The sequence below is a fragment of the Pseudoliparis swirei genome, chromosome 11 (genome assembly GCF_029220125.1).
Source record: "Pseudoliparis swirei isolate HS2019 ecotype Mariana Trench chromosome 11, NWPU_hadal_v1, whole genome shotgun sequence".
NCBI classification, from domain to species: Eukaryota; Metazoa; Chordata; class Actinopteri; order Perciformes; family Liparidae; genus Pseudoliparis; species Pseudoliparis swirei.
The window spans coordinates 23,606,926-23,630,798 of record NC_079398.1 but is presented as its reverse complement, the minus strand read 5'-3'; the positions used below and the strand labels follow the sequence as shown (position 1 = coordinate 23,630,798).

The 23,873-nt window shown below is 42.7% G+C and overlaps 1 protein-coding gene across 1 annotated transcript in view; it reads left to right on the top strand.

Annotated features, from left to right (window-relative positions):
* LOC130201721 (involucrin-like) overlaps positions 1 to 11,300 on the top strand; it is an 82,438-nt gene extending 71,138 nt beyond the window's left edge. The window contains exons 2-3 of the mRNA XM_056426821.1: positions 7,797 to 8,567; positions 10,098 to 11,300. Of these exons, the coding sequence (XP_056282796.1) occupies positions 7,797 to 8,567; positions 10,098 to 10,138 (812 nt within the window). The 3' untranslated portion in view covers positions 10,139 to 11,300. The remainder of the gene's footprint in view (positions 1 to 7,796; positions 8,568 to 10,097) is intronic.
* The last annotated feature ends 12,573 nt before the right edge of the window (positions 11,301 to 23,873 follow it).

The window sequence follows — 23,873 nt, the reverse complement described above, 5'->3', positions numbered from 1 at the left end:
AACTGAGCAACAACCAGATCTGAAAGGACTTGTGAAAAGAATGCACACTCAGAGCTCTCACTAGGAATAAGTAAACAGTTGTTTGTTATATTGTTATTGTTATTAATATTTGTGAAATGCAGACTCAGAGCTCTCAATAGGAAAAGTAGCAATTGCAAACTTTATCAATGTTATCAATGCAAAGCTATTCACTCCAGTGTTAATAAAACATCAGCTTGACCAACACTTGTCATCCTTGGAAACGCAGTCGCTACACTACATTTGTTACTGAAATTGAGAATATTTGTTAAATATTCCATGATGCTTTGGAATGCATTAAAAATGACTAGCAAGACAGCATATTAAACAGCAGTAGTAAATACAGTGACAAATGGTACAAATATATGTTAATTATAATTTGTGGCCCTTTACACCTGTTGTGGTTTAAATGTGGCCCTCTTGGCCTCCGAAGTTGAGTACCCCTGAACTAGCATATAAAAGTAAACAATTAACTGATTTAGTATCTTTATAGAAAAATCGTTTCTGAGATTTAGCTTACATTTTGCTAAAATTAAAATGTTAACTGAACTAAGGAAGAGGGAGGGGGGGGGGGGTGTTGGGGCAAGTGACTTTTACTAACACTCATGTTAAATCTGGACCAGTGAGTGCTGCACAGGGTAGAGTATAGTTACGAGGATATATGTTGATCCGTAGTCTCGAATATAAAACATAAGAGATGTGAGACAGCACACAGTGTTGTTGTTGTATCACAATTTAATTTCACAGCTGACAGCGGTGGGCGAGCTGGGTGTAAACAACGGGCTACATGCTTCATTACACACTGTATGAAGAGTAAACTGGTCTCACATCGACTTGACGTCAGATAACGACGTATAACATAAATATCAGACTGACAACAAGAGCATTTTGTCAAGTATTTATTGAAGTTAGTAGTATATTGAACAGGCATCAGCAGAGTCACCTACTTTGTCCTCGCTCCGTGTCCTCGGTGTCTCAACTACAGCCTCCCGAACAGGTATCACATTTTACAGCAAAGTCATCCGTGTTTAGTCTTTAAAACATAAGCGTTACATAAAAAGAACGTGACGAGGCTAAGCGATGGAAATGTGCATTTCCTAATTAGTCGAGACGGGTCCTGAGAGGCAACTCGAGGCCACTCCTACGGAACATCTGCCTCATGCACGCGTACCAAAACCAGTTAATTCAAAAACCAGTTAATCCCGCACACCAGCATCAGAGCTCTGCGGCGCGCGAGAAGGAGAGCGGAGAAGTCTTAACGCTACACGTAGAGACAGAGTGACATGCTGGTGTGTAGATACGATCAAGAACAGACGTTTAGTTTAATAAAAGAACAAAGACGTCTTTAAGAAAAGGGACCTTAAATTACTTCTGCTGTAATCTGGCGCCATAGAGAAAATTATAGGGTGGCGGGCGGAGATTCCAGGGGGGCGGGGCGCCACCCTGTTATAATGATAGGGGAAACACTGGCTTCCCTGTGAAGCTCGGAACGACACGTTGAAGATTGGGACCTCGGTAAATCGGCAAAGTATGGTCCTTCGCCGTGAGCGAATGAACCAATGTCACTCGACTCCACATCATCGGATCCAATCCAAACTCCACATGCGTGATAAGACTCCAGGCCTGAAGACCTCTGCAGTCTAACTTTTTTATTTTAATCGCCACCTACTGGTAATAAGAAGTACATGTTTATCATACTTTGGCTTGATTCTCTTAGTAGTTCAATCAGATCGGCTTCAACTTTGTTCCACACAACCCTATCATTGTCAAGATGTCAGCATGTACAAAATCATACATGGATTGACCTCCTCCTCTCAAACAATTTGTCACCACACAAACTGGATATCGGCTCACAAGAGGTGCAGCAAGAGGGGATTGTATCATCCCTCTCAGGAAAAGTGCTTTCAGTCACGCTGCATTCTCAGTACAAGCAGCAGTTGACTGGAACTACATTCCAGTATCTATCAGAGAGCTACAATCATTCAACTCTTTTAAAGCGGAAACAAAGAAATGGTACATTACTACCCAGCTCTGTCAGCACTAGACTGTAACGGCTCCTACCTCCTCCATCTGTCCAGGTTGGACTTTCATTTTGTCTGTCTGTCAGTTGTTGTCTATCTGTCTGTTGTCCGGTCTCTGTATGTCTTGACTTGCTGGTCGGCCGTTTACTCCACCTGTCTTCTCTTGTCGTTCACCTGTTTGCAGTTATATATCACATTTAGTCTGTATGCTTTTACGTTGTATCTCTAACATTATATTTGTATTCTGTCCATTTTAACAGTGTTCTCCCTTATTTTATTTGCTTTATCTGTAGATTGTATTTGTAATCTTATGTTTTTAGGTTTGTTCTTAACATCAGCAACATTGGGACTACAGATGAAAAATAGCCTCTTGGCTAACTCTGGCACATGTACTGCAATGTTTTTATCAATGTGCACTGTCCCTTATTAAATAAACCATTTACATATTTTTTTTAAAAGCACACAAAGCATTTTACGTTCGGTGTTGTGCTATTGCCGTGGCAATCCATTCTTCACATCATACAACGAAGGGGCTAAACATGCTCCCTGTCTAACTAAACTTGGCACACACATTAAGAAGCAAAGATGTAGTTACAGTGTTTCCCCTACCATTATAACAGGGTGGCGCCCCACCCACCAAAATCTCCGCCCGCCACCCTCTAATTTTCTCTATAGTGCCAGATTACAGCAGAAGTAATTTAAGCTCCCTTTTCTTAAAGAGCACGTCTTTGTTCTTTTATTAAACTAAACAGCCGTATGTTGTTGATCGTATCTACACAACAGCTTGTCATTTCTGTCTCTACGTGTCGCGTTAACGCTTCTCGGCTCTGTCTCGCGTGCCGTAGAGCTCCGATGCCGGCGTGTCTACGCGCATCGGAGTAGAGCAAAAATAAAGTCACTTGCCCCAACCCCCCCCCCCCCCCCCCCGTCGACAACTTTTTCACCTCTCGTAAATTTGCAGGTATGTGAGAGTTACCAGATAGGATTTTTATTCTTCAAAAATGGTAATGCCATCATACATCTTTGAAAGATTGTTGATATCTCATTGCGTTCAGAGAATATAGACTAATGAACATCCAAGGGGTGTGGCCTAATATGTAAAGACACCTAACTTCCAAAGTTTTCCATGACCGTATGAACCCTGTTTTGAATAAAGGATTGAAAATTACAGTTTTTTTTATTTTTTATCCAATTAATTGATTAATCGAAAAAATAATCAACAGATTAATTGATTATAAACATATTTTGACATTGCTCCCGTTTTCAACCACATGTCTGTGTGAGCTGAGCTTCTCAAGCTTGACTGCGATAAAAACTAAAGACAGAGAGAGACTGAGAGCTGTTGAGGAAGAGCTTCGTGTGTGTCTTTCTGCCAATACTGCCAGGATATCCATTTTGTGTTCATCGAAACAGGCCCAGGTTTCACACTAATTAAGTATGAATACATTTAAAAACTATATTATTAACTATGTAATATATGTGCTGTGTTTGTGTCATTTTGGTTGGTGGTGTGCCCCAGGATTTTGTAAATGTAAAAAATGTGCCGTGGCTCAAAAAAGGTTGAAAATCACTGCACTAGCATATAAAAGTAAACAATGAATACATTTTTTATCTTTATAGATTGTTTCTAAGATTTAGCTTAAATTATGCTAAAATTAAAACATTTTTACTGTAGCAAGGAAGAGTTTATAAAAATAAGTCAAGACTGTTTTATGTTAAAAAAGCAAATTTCTGATTAATTGAAATCCTGTAAATATATTTCCCTAAGATTTCCAGGAAATGACTGATGCAGATGTGTTCAAGACATATCTGAATTCCCCAAGCAATCAAACAATTTTAATGTATCAATTAGGACATTTTTAAGTAGAAGTCCGAAATGATTAAAGAAATCAGATATTTCTTTAATGTTTGAGGCGTTCTAGATATATTTTTCCTCAGAGTCCCAGGCAATGACTGATGCAGATGTGTTCAGGATATCCCTGACTTCCATTACTCTGGCAATCAAACACATTTACTGTCGCAATTAGGAGATTTTTTCAAAGTAAAAGTCCTAAATTTTTACGAGAAATCGTTAATTTCTTTAATGTTTGAGGCGCTCTAGATATGTTTTTCCTCAGAGTCCAATAGGCAATGACTGATGCAGATGTGTTAAGGATGTCCCTGACTTCCATTACCATGGCAATCAAACACATTTACTGTCGCAATTAGGACTGTGGCATTCAAACAATTTTACTGTTGTAATTAGGAGATTTTTAAAAGTAAATCGCCTACATTTTTACAAGTAATCATTGGAGAACCACCTGTCTCAACTGTGACAAAGATTTTAACAAAGTTAATGTAATAATGTTTGATCTTTGATAAAGTTATGTGGGTTCAAATAAATATAATTTAATTAAATGGATTTATTTTATAATATTTAAAAGACATTTGCATATATATTTATAGACTTGTATAAGTACACTTAAATCAACAATAAACAAATGCAAAGACAGTTATTTAACAATATATTCTGGAGTAGTTGGAATTATACCGTGTTACAGTTTCAACCGGCCCTTTGAGGGCAGCCATGAGGCTGATGTGGCCCATGGTGAAAATGAGTTTGACACCCCTGCTCTAAACCTTTCTTCAGCATTTGACACATTGAACCACCAGATCCTTATTTCCTCCCTCCATGACCTGGTATTTCAGGCACTGCACTCTCCCTCTTCCCATCCTACCTGAACGACCGCATTTACCGAGTAACTTGGAGAGGATCTGTGTCTAAACCTTGCCCTCTCACTACTGGGGTCCCTCAAGGCTACGTCCTGGGTCCCCTACCCTTCCTCTCACTACTGGGGTCCCTCAAGCAGGGTTTTTCCTGGGTCAAAATGGGTCTTCGGTGCTCCCAAACAATTTTTTTGCGCGCTGCGCGGTCTGTATTGCCGTAATTAGCAGACATCTATGTATTTTTTTCTTCTTTTATTCACATAAATAATGGAGGCAATGCTTGAGGAAATCATTTTGCTTCAACTTTAGATTAAAATAGATAGGCTAATAGATTGACAATTAGAGATGCACCGATCAGGTATTTTGGTGCCGATCACTGAAATCAGTATCTGCCGATCCGATAATACCGATCACGGTGTTGATTGAAGCATTCCATTTGTGTAGCATTATTGCCTAGGACTATGAGGAAATACATATATAATTCATAAATATATTCCTGGAACTCTTGGGGAAATCTATTTACATTAGGGCTGTCAATCGATTAAAAAAAATTAACTAATTAATCGCACATTTTGAAATTGCGATTAATCGCGATTAAAAGTTAAAAGTTCATTCTTTTTAAAGACCAAAGTTCACACAGAGCTGTGTTTTCAAAGAGGCTCCTACCTATAAAGTGCCAGCGAGGTATTTAATATTGTGGATGATAAATTGTTTCTTCAGTGAAACATCAGATTAGTTTAAAAAAAGAAGTATTTTGAGACCCCATTGGTCCTGTCATCTTTAACACTGAACAGCAGAACCAGTGGCCTTGGTAACTGACTGACATTCACATATGTCACGTTAACCCTCTGGAGGCTGGGGGCATGTTATACATTTTACAACAACAAAAAAATTCACCTTTTAAAGGCGTTTGCATATGACACATACCCCCGTGTTCTACATCAAACATTCCAGAACAATCTCATCTCTATTCAATGAGGCTCAGTTGTCCTGGTGCCGTGTTCTCTGCTCTCTGACTGACAGGCTGCTATAGAGCCTTACCCGTGAGGTGGGAGGTCCTTTGTGATTTACTGAGTGTTCATTGGTTGTTTTTCCCCCAAAATGTTGACAGACAAACTGATTGACCAATCACGTTGAAGGTTTCGTGTGACGAGTTCTTTCCGCGCCGCGTCACCCGACACGTCGCCCCTTCGTTCCTCTGTGTATCAGAGGGGGAGACGGGAGGAAGGAGGAGCAGGAGGAAACCCGACTGATTCATCCACGAGTTTAAACTGATTTCTGCTTCTTATTTTCGGGGAAAAAATAATTGTTTTAAAAACGGAAACAGTGTTAAACCGTACTGCCGCGGCTTGACACTCGGTTTGAGTGTAAAAACTTCAACGAACACCGAAAGTAAACAAAGTTGCGTTAATTGCGTTAAAATATCTTAGTGCGTTAACGTGGCCAAATTAATCGCATCGATTAACGCGTTAACGCTGACAGCCCTAATTTACATACAAAAGTCTGATTTATTTTTTATAAACTCTGACTTGGTCCAGTTCAAATGTTTTACTGTTAGCATAATTTAAGCTAAATCTCAAACGATCTATAAAGATACAAAATCAGTTCATTGTTGACTTGTATATGTTATTTAGTGTATGATTTGTCAAAATCTTATTTTGAAAAACGGATGTTGTTTCACGTGGTTCTTTCCGCTAACTTTGCAAAATCGGATGTTTTCATGTAAATCCTTCCGCTAACTTTATCAAAACCCTTGCGCGCTCCCGATCGAATGCGCTTACCGTGAACATCAGTCTATAGGGGCACAGACATGTGAGTGTCGACTGAGTTGACCGCAGTGATTCAACTCGGGGGACAGGGACGCCGCTCGGTGCATGAGGATCCCCTCGTGGAACTCTGACCTCTGTCGGCCCTCGCCGGGCGCATTGTCTCCGTTGCGGTTCGCCGCGATTGAAACGTCTCTGATAGTTCTCGCAGATTTTATGTCATCTGATCGGCCAGTTTGATCGGCCGTTTTGAGAACGCCGATCAAAACCGATAATTGCGATATGGATGGGCGCCGATCAGATCAGTGCATCCCTATTGACAATAGTCCAGGTGTATTCGTGCACGTCGGGCTGTTGAGTGAGTGATCAGCAGCTGGCTGCTCTGTCCATTCGCGCACCTCACAGTTGATCAGACAAGAAGACACGCTTATCAACTCGATTACTATTGATCAAAACAGAACGAGGGTTCAGCTGTAGCCTACTTGAAACATACTATTGAGAACATATTCGCTGACATGCACGTGATGAACATTTATTTTTATTTTTTCCATCGCAGACTTTTTTTGCCTTAGGCGCTCGGGATTTGTCATAGGCGTTCGGGAAAACGGCTGAGGCGCGTGCCCAAATTTTCTCTATGCAGGAAAAACCCTGTCAAGGCTACGTCCTGGGTCCCCTCCTCTTCCTCTCACTACTGGGGTCCCTCAAGGCTCCGTCCTGGGTCCCCTCCTCTTCCTCTCACTACTGGGGTCTTTCAAGGCTCTGTCCTGGGTCCCCTCCTCTTCCTCTCACTACTGGCGTCCCTCAAGGCTCTGTCCTGGGTCCCCTCCTCTTCTCTCTGTACACTAATTCTCTCGGCTCTGTCATTTGCTCGCATGACATCAGGACAGCAGAAAGTCTCTACATCTTCCGCCGCAAACTACACACACATCTTTTCTGACTATACCTTGAATAAAAAAAGATTAGCATTTCAGTGGCACTTGAATTGCACTTACTTATTGTATTAATTATGTTATTACTTATGGTATTTTTGTAGTTTGACTTTCTTGAAGAAATGTTACTTTATTGTTGTTCTGAGTTTGTACTCGTGGATGAATTCACTTATTGTAAGTCGATTTGGATAAAAGTGTCTGCTACGTGACATGTAATGTTGTTCTTTTTATTGAGAGGTCATGCTTCTCTCATACACGACTAATTCACAGATTTGTCAGTGATAAACCTCTTGAACAATTAACAGTTTAATGTTTAAGTTTTAAGATGTATAAATGTATGTTACTATTCTCCACAGACGTCCAGCAGCTGTTAGTGGTTAAAGAAGAGGTTCTTTCTGAGCAGCAGGTCTGGATCTCCAGTCTGGACCAGGTGCATCCAGAGTCCCTGCTAGTTAAAGAGGAACAGGAGGACCAGGAGATCCCTGAGCCCCCCCACATTAAAGTGGAACAGGAGGACCAAGAGATCTCGGTCCCCCCCAACATTAAAGAGGAACAGGAGGACCAGGAGAACCCTGAGCACCCCCACATTAAGGAGGAACAGGAGGACCAAGAGAACTCAGTGCCCCCCAACATTAAAGAGGACCAGGAGAACCCTGAGCACCCCCACATTAAAGAGGAACAGGAGGACCAAGATAACTCGGTCCCCCCCAACATTAAAGAGGAACAGGAGGACCAGGAGAACCCTGAGCACCCCCACATTAAAGAGGAACAGGAGGACCAAGAGAACTCAGTGCCCCCCAACATTAAAGAGGACCAGGAGAACCCTGAGCCCCCCCACATTAAGGAGGAACTCTGGACCATTCAGGAGGGAGAGCAGCTTCAAGGGCTGGAGGAGGCTGGTCTCAAGTTCTCACTCACTCCTGTGAAGAGTGAAGCTGAAGAGGAAGGTCAGTCCTCTCAGCTTCATCAAAAACAAACTGAACAGATGGAAATAGAAGCTGATGGAGATGATTGTGGAGGACCAGAACCAGCCAGGAATGCAGATACTGATGAGGAGACTGGAGACTCTTCTGAACCAGATACCGATGACTCTGTTGATTGGAAGAAGACCAGAGAACCTCAATCAGGTTTAAACTCTTTGAATAATGATGAAGTTTCTGTCAGTGATTCAAAATGTAGTTCTAGTGAGAAACCATTAAGCTGCTCTAAATGTGGGAAAAGATTTAATCTTAAAGGAGATTTTAAGAAACACATGTTAACTCACACCGGAGAGAAATCTTTCAGCTGCTCAGTCTGTAAAAAATCTTTTAGACAGAGAGGAACTTTAAAGAGACACATGTTAACTCACACAGGAGAGAAACCTTTCAGCTGCTCAGTCTGTAAAACATGTTTTGCACGGAGCAGTCATTTAAAGATCCACATGTTAACTCACACAGGAGAGAAACCTTTCAGCTGCTCAGTCTGTAAAAGATCTTTTACAGACAGAGGAACTTTGATAAAACACATGTTAACTCACACAGGAGAGAAACCTTTCAGCTGCTCAGTCTGTAAAACACGTTTAGCACACAGTGGAACTTTAAAGTGTCACATGTTAACTCACACAGGAGAGAAACCTTTCAGCTGCTCAGTCTGTAAAAGATCTTTTACAGAGAGAAGAACTTTAAAGAGTCACATGTTAACTCACACAGGAGAGAAACCTTTCAGCTGCTCACTCTGTAAAACATCTTTTGCACGGAGTGGTCATTTAAAGAGTCACATGTTAACTCACACAGGAGAGAAACCTTTCAGCTGCTCAGTCTGTAAAACATCTTTTGCACACAGTGGTACTTTAAAAAGTCACATGTTAATTCACACAGGAGAGAAACCTTTCAGCTGCTCAGTCTGTAAAAGATCTTTTACAGAGAGGGGACATTTAAAGAGACACGTGTTAACTCACGCAGGAGAGAAACCTTTCAGCTGCTCAGTCTGTAAAAGATCTTTTACACTGAGTAGTAATTTACAGAGTCACATGTTAACTCACACCGGAGCGAAACCTTTCAGCTGCTCAGTCTGTAAAAGATCTTTTACACGGAGCAGTCATTTAAAGAGTCACATGTTAACTCACACAGGAGATACATCTTATTGCTGTTCAGTCTGTAAAAGATCTTTTGCACGGAGTGATCATTTAAAGAGACACATGTTAACTCACACAGGAGAGAACTAATTTGAGTTGTTCTGGTTTTGGTAAAGTTGACATTTATTCCACTCCCTCAGTTTTCAACAAGACCTTGAGAAACTGAACCTCCCTCGTTTGGAGCAGTGACTCACTTCCAACTGGGAAGCCATCTCCACTAAGAGAATATTATCTGGGTAGAGAAGTCACCGTGTTTGTTTTGTTTAGCTTTATTTGCTCTGTTATTTGTCATCGGGTGTTTTATGAACCCCTGAGTGTTCCTGTTGTGCTTGTAGCTGCTGTCATAGTTATCCAGACTGCTGAGCTTTGTTGAGTTGAGATCATCCACCAAGAATATGTCAGACTGTATTTCATCAGTTTCTCGGCCCAGTGACTCGGCTTTTGTGTGATACAATTACAGTTACTGTACTTACTGTAGGATCTGCCTTGTTTAGAGTGCTTTCTTCTTATTTTTGTTTCCATCCATCCACTCTCATCCGCATAGTCTGGGCTTGGGTCTTGGGGGCAGCAGACCCAGCAGGCTGACCCAGACTTCCCTCTCACCTGCAACATTTTCCAGCTCTTTCTGGAGGATCCTGAGGCGTTCAGGCGAGCAGCGAGATGTAATCCCTCCAGCGGATCCTGGGTCTTCCCAGTTGGACGTACTTCGTAAACCTCTAAAGAGAGACGTCCAGGAGGCGTCCGAATCAGATGCCCGAACCACCACAGCTGACTCTTTTCGATGCGAAGGAGTAGCGGCTCAACGCCAAGCTCCCTCCTGATGTCCAAGCTCGGTACCCTATCTCGAAGGCTTAGTCCTACAGAAGAAACTCATCCCCGTACTCTCTCTCTAAGGCTGAGCCTGGCCACCCTACGGAGGAAACTCATTTTGGCAGCTTGTATTGGCGACCTTGTTCTTTTGGTCACAGCCCAAAGTTCGTGACCATAGTTGAGGGTTGAAACGTAGACCAATCACTAAATTGAGAGCTTTGCCTTTTGGCTCAGCTCCTCTTCACCAAGACGGACCGGTGCAGCGCCTGTTTTACTGCTGCAGCCGCACCGATCCGCCTGTCGATCTCTCGCCATCTTACCCTCACTCGTGAACAAGACCCCGAGATACTTGAACTCCTTAGCTTGGGGCACTCTGTCCCACCTGGAGGGAGCAATCCACCGGTTTCCAGCAGAGCACCATGGCCTCAGATGTGGAGGTGCTGACTCTCATCCCCGCCGCTTCAAACTCGACTGCAAAACGTCCCAGTGAACGCCGGAGGCCACGGCCCGAGGACGCCAACAGGACCATATCGTCTGCAAACAGCTGAGAGCCGATCCCCAAACCTGACCTGCTCCACCCCCAGGCTGCGCCTAGATATCCTGTCCATGAAAATCACAAAGAGGAGCGGTGATGAAGGGCAGCCCTGGCTGAGACCAACACCCACCGGGAACATGTCTGAATTAATGCTGAGAATGCAAACACAGCTCTTACTGCAGGATACAGAGACCGGATAGCCCTTTGCCACGAGTCCGGAACCCCACACTCCTGCAGTATTCTGTTTTTTCTTTTCTAACTAACTCACACACACCGTTATTGCTTGTTATTGATATGTTATTGATTGAGTATGCCATATAATTCATGGTGTGTTGATATACAATATTATGGATTTTGATGATTTTTGTAAAGGTAAATAAACTGTTATAGTTTTAAAGAGCAGTCTCTTACTATTTTCTGCACATGTGTTGTGATGATAGCTGGTTGTTATCATCAGAGCTCAGATTCAAACCTTCACTGTGAATTTGAAATGTGGAATCAGACTTTGACTATTGTCATTTTTAAGGAACACCAATGTTAAAACTTTATCCAGTTTGCCTAGTTAAATATTTAGTAAGAATTGTTTAAATTTCCAGTGAAACATATAGAGCGTATTCACGTGACGTCAGAATCTCAATCACGCCATCTTGGGGTCCCACTTATTAAATGTCAGAAGAAGTTGACCTGGCTATCGTGTCCGCTGTTTGATTAAGCGAGAGCCCAGCAACCTCATGTCCTTCTGCATTACCAAAGAAAGATTTCAGCGGTTGGAATTGAATATTTGCAACGCTTTTTTACCTGATTTTACTCGCTCAACACCTTGTGGTTAATTCCCTAGTTACCAGCACATAGCCCGGTCACATTCCTGTAAAACAGTTTTCATTTCCGCTATCGACCATGGGACATTAACAACTATTTCTGCGTTATACTTGTTGTGGAAATACCACAAATGTCGGAACATCAAGCGCCCGTGTCTGGGTTCATATATGATCCGTAGTCGCACAGCTCCGCCTCCAGGACGAGTGTCTGGATGAAGCCGCTTCCAGCTCCTTCAGGACCAGCAGTGACTGTTTGGTTGGCCGTGCTGAGTGCTGTTCCCATGGAGCCAGTGTTTTATTTTACCTTGAAATGAATCACAGAGTAAAGGCAGACATCGCCCGACGGAGTTGCCATGTTCATGGCTTCCTCCCAAGTTTCCATCCACAGTTCCTTTTGCGCAAGTGAAAGACATTGATTTTCGCTCGGCGATAAAAGCAAAAAGAGATTATTGACGAGAGTGTGTCAGTGGAAACGTGCCCACAACCCGATGTATCAACAGAAACACATGAGAACAGTCCTAACGCTCATACGCCGAGTGAAGCCGAAGTAGATGCATGACAAGTTGAAGTAATAGCCTGTCTTGTTGAGCTGATGAACCCATATTCTGAATCATTAGTCCCACATCCAACAATGAGGCACAGTACCATAATCACAAGGCACACCGCTTTGAACTGAAATCGTGTTTCCTTCAGCATATAATGGTCATTTCTAAGGGAAGAGCGGCATAAAACAAGCAAAACAATGCCGTGGTGGGACCCCAACATGGCCGCCAGAATTTGTTGTGGTCACGTGAGTGAATACGCTCTCTAGAGTGTATTTGGGTTATCTTTTAGCACCTGCAGTACTGAAGTAGCCCTGGGGGCGGAGCTCTTGAGGAGAGTTAAGCCCCAAGTCTTGGTACCAATCGATTCTATTGACTCTTATATATTCTATTTACTCTTATTGTTGAGCTCTTGTTTTGAAGGGCAACGGTAGAACTCAAGGAGGTAACACCTGGTAAGTCGCCAAGAATCTCGGCAGTTGCGCAATCAGATGTTTTGTTTATGATTTATCTACCAATCAGAGGTCTTCTTCGAGTCTCATATTAATGAGATGCCAAGTCATAATTATGAGATACTATCTATTATGAGATACTATCTATTTTGTTGTTCACACCAAAAGCGTTTTCGGCACTGCGAATTTTGCCTTTTTGCATCTTTGGGTTATATAATTTATCCAATTCATAACCTGCGAGTAACCACATAGATATGCTTAATATTTGTTGATTTCATTTAATTACCATAATCTGGATGTAACAGAGTGGAAATCATACCAGTGAAAAATACATTTCATAAATGAAGAACATTCATTTCACATGCAAATTATGAATGTAACTTATTTAACCCTTGTGTTGCCTTCGGGTCAATTTGACCCGATTCAATGTTTCACCCTCCTGTCGCCTTCGGGTCAATATGACCCGATTCAATGTTTAACCCTCCTGTTACCTTTATATTTACTAACATATTTTACCCTTGAGGTCAATATGACCCCAGCTCTTAAAATCTCCAGAAAATTATTAGAATTAATATTGTTTTCCAAGTTTAAGTGTGAGGTACTTTATGTTTGTTTGTTGACTCCCGAAAGAACAACGACATTAAACATTGAATCGGGTCAAATTGACCCGAAGGCGACAGGAGGGTTAAATATTGAATCGGGTCAAAATGACCCAAAGGCAACACAAGGGTTAAGCAACCATTTAAACATTAATCATGAATAGGGATGCACCGATCTGATCGGCGCCGATCCATATCGGCCGATATTCCCATTATCGGTTTTGATCGGCGTTCTCAAAACGGCCGATCAGATGACGTAACATCTGCGAGAACTATCAGACGTTTCAATCGCGGCGCACCGCAACGGAGACGATGCGCCCGGCGAGGGCCGCAGAGTGAGAGGTCCACGAGGGGATCCTCACCACCGAGCGGCGTCCCTGTCCCCCGAGTTGAATCTCTGGGTCGACTCAGCCGACTCTCACATGTCTGAGCCCCTATAGACTGATGCTCACGGTAAACGCATTCGATCAGGAGCGCGCGAGGGTTTTGATAAAGTTAGCGGAAGGATTTAAGTGACAACATCCTGTTTTGCTAAGTTAGCGGAAAGAACCACGTGAAACATCCGTTTTTCAAAATAAGATGTCGACAAATCATACACGAACATATTAAAGTAAACAATGAACTGATTTTGTATCTTTATAGATCGTTTCTGAGATTTAGCTTAAATTATGCTAACATTAATAACATTTTTACTGTACCAAGAAAGAGTTAAAGGAAATGAATGATGCAGATGTGTTACATACATGTCTGAAATCCCCTACAATAGCAATCAAACAATTGTAATGTGTCAATTAGGACATTTTTCAAAGTAAAAGTCCTAAATGTTAAAAGGAATCGGTAATCTCTTTAATGTTTGAATTGCTTTATATATGTATTTCCTCATAGTCCTAGGCAATAATGCTACACAATAAATATAATGCTTCAATCGACACCGTGATCGGTATTATCAGATCGGCAGATACTGATTTCAGTGATCGGTGATCGGTATTATCGGATAGGCAGATACTGATTTCAGTGATCGGCACCAGAAACCTGATCGGTGCATCTCTAATCATGAACACATATTTAGTTTGAAAAGAAAAAGCAGAAGCTGCAGCTTGGTTACAAACTCTGGGACAAATATGGAAGAACAACATAGAACTGAAGTCATTTTGGTGGAAACATTGGCTGAACTTTCCAAATGTTTGTGAGCCACCAAGAAAACAACAACAGATGACTTGAAAAGCTGTGACAATACTAGTGAATCAAAGGGAGAACGTTCGGTCAGCAAAAGGTCAACTATTCACGTCTTAAAACAAAGGATTCCCTAAATCTCAAAGAGAGGAGATCAGTAGAGGATGATGTTGAAGAAGAAAGGAGGAAGTGTCATGATCTGGAGTTTGTGTCTAGTTTTGTGTCTTGTTTTGAAGTCCTTGTGTCGTCTGTCTCCCTGTGATTGTCTGCCCTGGTCCTGATTGTTTCCTTCTGTGTGATTGCTGGTCCCGCCCTCATTGTGTCCACCTGTGTCTCGTTCCCCGTTGTCCAATCCTCTCACCTTGCCTGTGTATGTAAACCCTGTTCGTCTCATTCCCAGGGTGGCGTCGTACTGTTTGGTCCGCGTTTTTGTCGTTCCTGTCTGGTCTGGTCTGTGATTTTTGTAATTAAATAGTTTGTGCAGTAATGTCGGCGTTTGGGTCCTCTCTCGCTGCGACAACCTGGACTCATCATGACAGAACGAAGCCACCTATAATGGACCCAGCCTTCAGTTTCCGCTGCACGGTTCCTTCCTGGCCAGCTTGCGCTAAGGTTCTTCTCGAGGAGATGTGGGAGTCCCTCCAGGCCCTGGAGTCAATGACGCTGGCTCCAGTCCCCGGTGTTCCGTCACCGGCTCCAGTCCACGATGTTCTGGTTCCAGTCCCCGGTGTTCCGTCACCGGCTCCTGTCCCCGGTGTTCCGCCGCCGCCTCCAGCCCCCGATGTTCCAGTCCCCGGTGTTCCATCACCGGTTCCGTCCCGATGTTCCTGTTCGAGTCCCCGGTGTTCCGGCTCTAGACCCCGAGGTTCCAGTCCCCGGAGTTCCGTCACAGGCTCCAGACCCCGAGGTTCCAGTCCCCGGAGTTCCATCACCGGTTCCAGTCCACGATGTTCCGGTTCCAGTCCCCGGTGTTCCGTCACAGGCTCCAGACCCCGAGGTTCCAGTCCACGATGTTCCGGTTCCAGTCCCCGGTGTTCCGCTGCTGGCTCCAGCCCCCGATGTTCCAGTCCCCGGTATTGCGCCGCCGTTCCGCCCGGCCCCGGTTCTCCCCATCCCGCCTCCGTCCCGGTCAGTCACAGTTCCCCGTGTTCCATCCCGTCCAGCCCCGGTTCCCCGTGAGCCGTGCCGTCCAGCCCCGGTTCCCCATGTCTCGTCGCCTGGTCCTGGTCCCACAGAGCCCCCATCCCCAGACCCCGGTACCCCTGGGACTTCCTCTCCTGAGCCCGGTCCCCTAGCTCCCCGCTCTTGTCCTCCGGCCCGCCCTCCAGAGCGCGCCCCTCGGCCTGGTTATCGTCCTGCGGCCCACCCCCCGGACTGCTTCTGCAGCCTTGGACCCTCCTCCGGCTCCCCTCCACCCACCCTTGTGGAACGCTTGGCCGTCTGGAATTCGTCCCTTGAGGGGGGGGTACTGTCATGATCTGGAGTTTGTGTCTAGTTTTGTGTCGTCTGTCTCCCTGTGATTGTCTGCCCTGGTCCTGATTGTTTCCTTCTGTGTGATTGCTGGTCCCGCCCTCATTGTGTCCACCTGTGTCGTTCCCCGTTGTCCAATCCTCTCACCTTGCCTGTGTATGTAAACCCTGTTCGTCTCATTCCCAGGGTGGCTTCGTACTGTTGGGTCCGCGTTTTTGTCGTTCCTGTCTGGTCTGTGATTTTTGTAATTAAATAGTTTGTGCAGTAATGTCGGCGTTTGGGTCCTCTCTCGCTGCGACAACCTGGACTCATGACAGGAAGGAGACAATTATTTCCTCAATTTAGTCATTCTTTAGTTATGGAACACAATGTCGGTTCCTCTTTAATGTGGGGGGCTCTCGGTCCTCTGGAGAATAATAAAATGCATTAATACGTCTTATGAATGTCTTATAAAACTCTATTCAAGAGGTTTATCAATGAGAAAGCAGTGAATTAGTTGAATGAGAGAAGCATGACCTCTAAATAAAAAGCTGGCGCTGTCATTAATTGTCCTTTTATTCATGAAGAACAATATAATAAAGCCTTGGACTGCAGAAGAGGAACCAGTCCTCCCATCAGGGATGTTCCAGTGAAGCAAACACAGCCTGAAGCTGGAGAGCAGAAGATCTGAGTAAGAAAACTAAATCAATAAGTAAAATGTACCTCTGAGAAGTAGTACAGTAAAAAGTACTATAACTGAGGTGTAGTAGAGTAATATGTCCAATATTTACCTCTAGGGTGGAGTACAGTGAGGTGGAAAATGTATCATTAATCTTTCTTCTAAATGGAACTGTGTTACTGAACTCAGAGCAGAGCTCAGTTCATCTTGCGAGGGACAATAACAGATTTTATTATGGAATGGCAGAGTGCTTTGTTTTTCTCTATCACCTCGTAGGTAGAACACCAACTGGGAAAGCAGACAGAACCTGCTCCCATGGATGCCGTGGGAAGGAGGAAGAAGCAAGAAAGGGAGGGGGGATGGAGGGCATACACTTCATCAATAATTATGACTGCATAAGACTATGTTGGGGCTGCCAGAACATCGGAGTGCTTTCAGGCCTCTGGATGTTTTGACTCCCAGTGTCACCCAGTCCCGTTGTTTGCTCCAGTCTGAGACCACATGTCCCTTTGCAACCCCACCTTTCCTCTCTCTGTATGTTTGCCTTGTGAATTGTAGCTTCAGTGCATCCTTACAGACTCGGAGTGACTCTCACGCTGCTCCTTCTCTGCGCAGAGAACAAAAGAGCCAAAAGAAAAGTTCTGGTATGATGATATTCATTAGTTCAGCTTAAAAGGACATACGAAATTTGACCAGATAAGGATAAATTTGTCGTCACACGTCAGCCTAAAATAGCAACAGCTAGCTAATAGCCACCAGCTTCAATGACACATGACTTCACACTTGATGTTACCACTTCATTTTATATAATGATATGCGGCCTGTATAAGTAGGCATATTAAATTATTTCCTTCTGAAATAGAATATTCCAGAAAGAATGCGAAACAACTTGTGGTTCCTAGATTCTTAAAAAGTAGGATGGGAGCCACAGCCTTCAGTTATCAAGCTCCTCCCCTTTTATGAACCAGCTCCACCTTCAGTCCTGGAGGCAGACAGTCACCTCACGTAGACTGAAGACTTTCCTCTTGTTGGTCTTATAGTTAGACCTGAACCAGGTTCACCTGGTCCAGACCTAGAGATGCTGCTACAGGCTGCTAGGCTGCTGGGGGACGCTTAGGATACACTGAGCACCTCTCTCCTCTCTCCTTATGGACGCTTAGGATACACTGAGCACCTCTCTCCTCTCCTCTCTCCTTATGAATGCATTTTCATCTCTCCATCACACATGATTAACTCTGCTTCCTCCCCGGAGTCTTTGTGACTTCACGTCTCATAGGGTTCATTGGACCTGGCTGGGTCTGATGCCATGGCGCTGTTGAGACTCCGCCCACAAGCAATAACAGTGTGTGGGTGAGTTAGTTAGTTTGAAAAGATGAAACAGAATAAGAAAGCACTCCAAACAAGGCAGATCCTCACCACAGCAGTAAAGTACAGTAACTGTAATTGTATCACACAAAAGCCGCGTCACTGGACCGATAACTGATGAAATACAGTCTGCTGACATATTCTTGGTGGAGGATCTCAACTCAACAAAGCTCAGCAGACTGGATCGCTATGATTATTATAATTAGGGATGGGGTTTGATGGGAAATGTTTGTGGAGAACACATCTTAAACATGTTGAAACTAAATGCAAAAAGGTGATAAACGTTATGAGAGCAGTGGCTGGACATGAGTGGGGTGCGGATAAACAGTCACTTCTGGATATATATAGGGCCATTATTCGATCAAGTATAGACTATTGGTGTATGGTGTATGGAGCAGCTGCTAAGAGCACACTTGAAATATTAGATAGAATTCAGTCCAGAGCGTGAAGACTAAGCACGGGTGCAATTAAGTCGACCCCAAACATCACACTGCTGCTGGAAGCGGACGAACTGCCTCTAAGTTTAAGACGGGCAAAGCTAGCTATGGTATATTGGGTGAAGCTGAAGGGATCGCGAGAGGAACTGCCTGCAACCAAAGTGCTGAATGAATGTTGGGAATACACTCAAAATAAAGGAAAAGGGTTTGGGTGGAGTATCGGTGCAGTAGCCAATGAGTTTGGATTAAATAGGTATGAGTATGGTCCCAATGTGATGTGGGGAAATGTTCCGCCGTGGAGTTTTCCAGCCAACAATGTGGACTTAACACTTGTAGAGTATAAACTTCTCATTGTTTTACATATATATTTATTTTTCTTCTTTCTTCTGAATGTTTTATGTATAGATTTTGTTCTTTTTTTCTTCTCTTTTCAATGTTTTATATATGTTTTATATATTTTTGTATTTGTTTTTCTCAATATTTTATATATATATACAGTATATATATTTATATATATTGTTTTCTTCTTCTTTTTCAATGTTTTATATATTCTCAATGTTTGTTTATGTTTTCTATATTTTTTTCTCCTCAATGTTTTATATATATATATAGATATGTTTCTTCTCAATCTTATATACATATATATACAGGACTGTCTCAGAAAATTAGAATATTGTGATAAAGTTCTTTATTTTCTGTAATGCAATTTAAAAAACAAAAATGTCATGCATTCTGGATGCATTACAAATCAACTGAAATATTGCAAGCCTTTTATTCTTTTAATATTGCTGATTATTTTTTACAGCTTAAGAAAACTCTAAAATCCTATCTCATAACATTTTAATATTTCCTCAGACCAAGTAAAAAAAAAGATTTATAACAGCTGAGTGTTTGTCAAGGCTCAGGAAACCCTTGCAGGTGTTTCGAGTTAATTAGACAATTCAAGTGATTTGTTTAATACCCTACTAGTATACTTTTTCATGATATTCTAATATTTAGAGATAGGATATTTGAGTTTTCTTAAGCTGTAAGCCATAATCAGCAATATTAAAAGAATAAAAGGCTTGCAATATTTCAGTTGATTTGTCATGAATCCAGAATGCATGACATTTTTGTTTTTTGAATTGCATTACAGAAAATAAAGAACTTCATCACAATATTCTAATTTTCTGAGACAGTCCTGTATATATATATGTTTATCTTCTTAATGTGTAATTATTTTTTTTTACAATATTTACAATAATTTAACTTTTATACATGTATATTTTTGTATTCTCTTTTCTCAATGTTTTGTATATTTATTTTTCTAGGTGTCTTCTACATTTTTTATTCTTTTTTCTTCTCTTTATTCAATGATTGATATTTATTTATTTCTTTTTCTTCTTTCCTAAATATTTTGTATTTTTATTTATAATTTTTTTCTCGATGTTTGATTTATACATACTGTATATATTTTTTCTTTTTTCCTTCTCTTTCCTCAATGTTTTATATATATATATATTTATTTTCCTCTGTTTGATATATATATATATTTCTCTTCTCAATTCTTTTTTTCTTCTCTTTCATAAATGTTTTATATATGTGAGAGTGTGTTCACCTGTGTGCGCGGATGTGTCGGCACGCATCACAGCAGAGCGATGCGACCCGAGAAGTGTTAACGGGGGGTGCTTGTAACACCCGGTTCCGTGTCTCCTATGTTCCGTGTCTCCTATGTTCCATGTCTCCTGTGTCTTCTCTCTCTTGTTTAATTCCCTGCACCTGCCCTCAGCCACTCTAGTCTCGTTAGTCTGATGTCGTACACCTGTTTCCCCCCCTATATATTGTGTCAGTCTTTCCCTCGTCTGCTGTCCGATTGTCGTCTCTTGTTCCGTGTCCTTTTCCCGTCGTCCTGTCTGTGTTCCTGATCCTGCCAGCTTCGATCCTGCTTGCCTGCCTGCCCTGACCGATGATCCTCTGCCTGCCCCTTTTGGACCTTGTTTATTTTGCAACTGTTTTGACTCGTTAAAGAGTGCTTTTTGTCATTTATACCCTCCCCCAGCCCATCAGGGCTGGGGGAGGGTGGGCTGATGGTCTGTGGCTTGTTGATGGAGCTGTGGGGGATGGCCTCAGGACTGCTACATTGTCTTTCAAAGCGGCAGTAGAACTCATTGAGGTCGCCTGCCAGAAGCATGTTGTTCATGGAGTGGGGTGAAGGACAGAATACCTGCTCTGTGATCCAGGTACACTCCTAATCTGGAGGATCGAGGACCAGAGACGGAAGTTTGAACTTCGTTGTGAATAAATTTAAAACTGAAAATGTTTATTAATGTATTCCCTCCATCGAAGAGCTTCGTTTATTCTGGTCACGTGACCGATTTTTTTCCTGTTAAAGGATTTTTTCTGTTTGTTTTTTGAGGAGTTTTTCTTGGGAGAGAGCGGCAGGGAGGAAGAAATGTGTTGCATTTAGTACCTTTCTTTGACCAGTAGGTAGAGCCCTCACCTTTCGAATAGGGAAGGGAAAGGAGCGTATCGCTCCACTGAGATCTTTCCTTCACTCTTATTCAATTCACCAGAATTTACTTTCATGTAGATCCTGTACAGTGTGTGGTCATTGAAAATGTGTTCTGATATATGTTCTTCACAGAAAATGAGATACGGCCAATGAGTCAGTGTTGGAGAAAAAAAACCTAGTAATCGTATAATTCTTTTTCTTTTGATAAAAGGGAAAACGGGTCCCACGCATCACCTGAACACCACACACACAACACAATCATGACCCGAGGACAATGGTAGGGGGGTAGATGTTAGCAGATGTGTGGAATGTAAAGCGATCCTGGCTGTATATGTAACGGATGTGGAACGGGCATGGAAGAAGTCGACTCAGATGATGGTTTTTCCAGCACTTATTTATTCCTGCAGAAGACAATAGAACACACACATTGCCTTCTGATCTGTCTCTGCACTTCCCTCAGCAATATAAAATCATTGTGCATGGAAGACAGGACCACATTAAATCTAAATAATAACAATTCTCATCAAAAACCATGACATGTAACATACAAGGGGAAAACAGCGACCCCATATGGACAAAATAAATAACTGCATGAGCTAGAGTAATTGCAGCAGAAACAACGAAAATTCTAATGTTGAACAAAAGGGAAACACATACCTGCAGAAGACAATAGAACACACACATTGCCTTCTGATCCGTCTCTGCACTTCCACTTCCGAAACACGCAAAACAACACAATTTACACAAGGAAAATATACGTCGGGGCGACCGGATGTAGCTAAACAAACGGTGCCAAAGTGGCTCAATGAAACCGCCACCAAACGTATAATTTGACCGTCTAAATGACACAACAGCTGGACAGCGTGATCGTATAGCGACCATTACCGTATGTCGCATAAACAGTTACTTTTTATTAAAGAATATAGCCAAAATAGTGCAACATCATTTTCCACTCAACTCACCCTCAAGCAATATAAAATCATTGTGAGGGAAAGACGGGACTCAGGAGCAGGAAGTGCAACAGAGATGGAAAGCAATTTCCGCAGGAAACAGATTTTTTAAAATAACGCTAAATAAAAATAGCTTATTAAAATAAAATTCACAAACACTCAACAGTATCGTTGAACAACAAACAAAAATACAATACATTGAAAACAAGAAATGACAGGGTCGAGGACAAGGGTAGGTGGGTAGATGTTAGCAGATGTGTGGAATGTAAAGCGATCCTGGCTGTATACCCAGTGTTAACGGGAATCACGGAGGAATAAAAGAACGTGGGGCATCAATTGGTTTCAGTTGAACTCTCGCTGTCCAAAGTGAAACTTTATTTGTCTCTGTGGTATATTGGATCGAGCACTTGGTGCTCGATTGTGTTTGACTGTCACTACTACGGAGTTCTGTGATAGTTTGTTCATACCTGGCAGTTGTGGGATTAGCCCGCCAGTAAAGGATCTAACTTGTGCTGCATCCTCGCTCTGTGCATTTGTATCTAACAGTGATTTAGATAACCCACAAATAGTATATAACTATAACAGTAACTATACATATAGCATAAAGACACAACATGGTGTCAGAAGACGGAGTCACGGAATAATTCGAGGACAGTATTTTAAAAGTTAGCGAAAAAAATCAATTTAAAAATGTGCTAGCACGTGCGAACATGGAGCAGTTCAAGCCGCCACCACCGCTGATACTTACCGGGAATATAGCTGAAAACTGGAGAAGATGGGAACAACGTTTCCAGCTGTATATGATCGCTTCAGGTGCGTTGGATAAGGAAGAGACGGTTAAAATAGCCATTCTGCTCCACACTGTCGGCGAGGAGGCGCTGGAAGTGTATAACACACTCACCATCATCCCAGATGGAGATGAAGGAACAATGGAGGAAGTTCTCCCAGCCTTCACGGACGACTGCAGCCCTCGAAAGAACGTGGTTTTCGAACACAACAAGCAGCTCACTCACTTAAGGTGAAAGTCCATCATCCTCTCTTTGGCAACACACAACTCAATGACGCGGTCGTAGAGTTTGTCGTAGAGCTTTAAGCCCACAAACAGATCCTTCTCGCTGGCCGTGAATGCCAGTGATGAAAGTCGAGCCTCCTTAGTTGCGTTTCTGGAATAAGTCTTCATCCGTTTCAGGGATGAACATTGCTGGCTCAAGCTAGCTAGCTGTGGGGGCGGCCGTAGGTTATAACGTCCTCCTTGAGAAATGCTTTGAGATTAAATCCGACACCAAGTCCGCTTCTCCTGCTTTCGCCATTAAAAGCTAAAAGCAAAAAACGTAAACTGTGGTTACTTTTTGACCCCCGCTAATCTATCTCCTTCTCCTCTCAGTTGAACTGCATGCGGGCCCACAAACCAATCATAGCGCAGGTTAATCTGACGTACTTTCATGGGCTTCCAGAATGCCAAAGACCTCAAAAAATACACCCAGTATGTCAAACTAACGAGATGATTGGTTGAAGATTATGTCAATCACCGATAAGGTCCCCATGTACGAATATATATGTATGTGTGAAGGCCTGAGATGAGCTGCTCTTCTTCCATAGAGACTGCAGGTGAAATCTGATTGGATAAAAGCTCCTGTTAAAATGAATTGGACTGGAAGCAGCGCTGCCGGATTGAAGCAAAGCAACAGAGGAAGACAATAGTGCAATAAGAAAATAAAAATGAACAAAATAAAAGTTTTAAATATTTATTATTATTAAAAAATAGCTATAACTTTGTAAGTTTAGGCCTTCAGAGAAGGCTTAGAAGGCCTGGACGGCCCGCCACTGCCGTCCACAGTATGTGAGGATACGGGGGTGTGAGTCAGACCGGGTCTCCTGCAGCACGGGGGCTCCATAAGGAACCGTTCTGGCTCCGTTCCTCTTCTCGATCTACACCTCGGACTTCCAACACAACTCTGATAACTGCTCCCTGAAAAGGTTCTGCCGACTCTGGAATCGTCGGCCTCATCTCCACCGATGA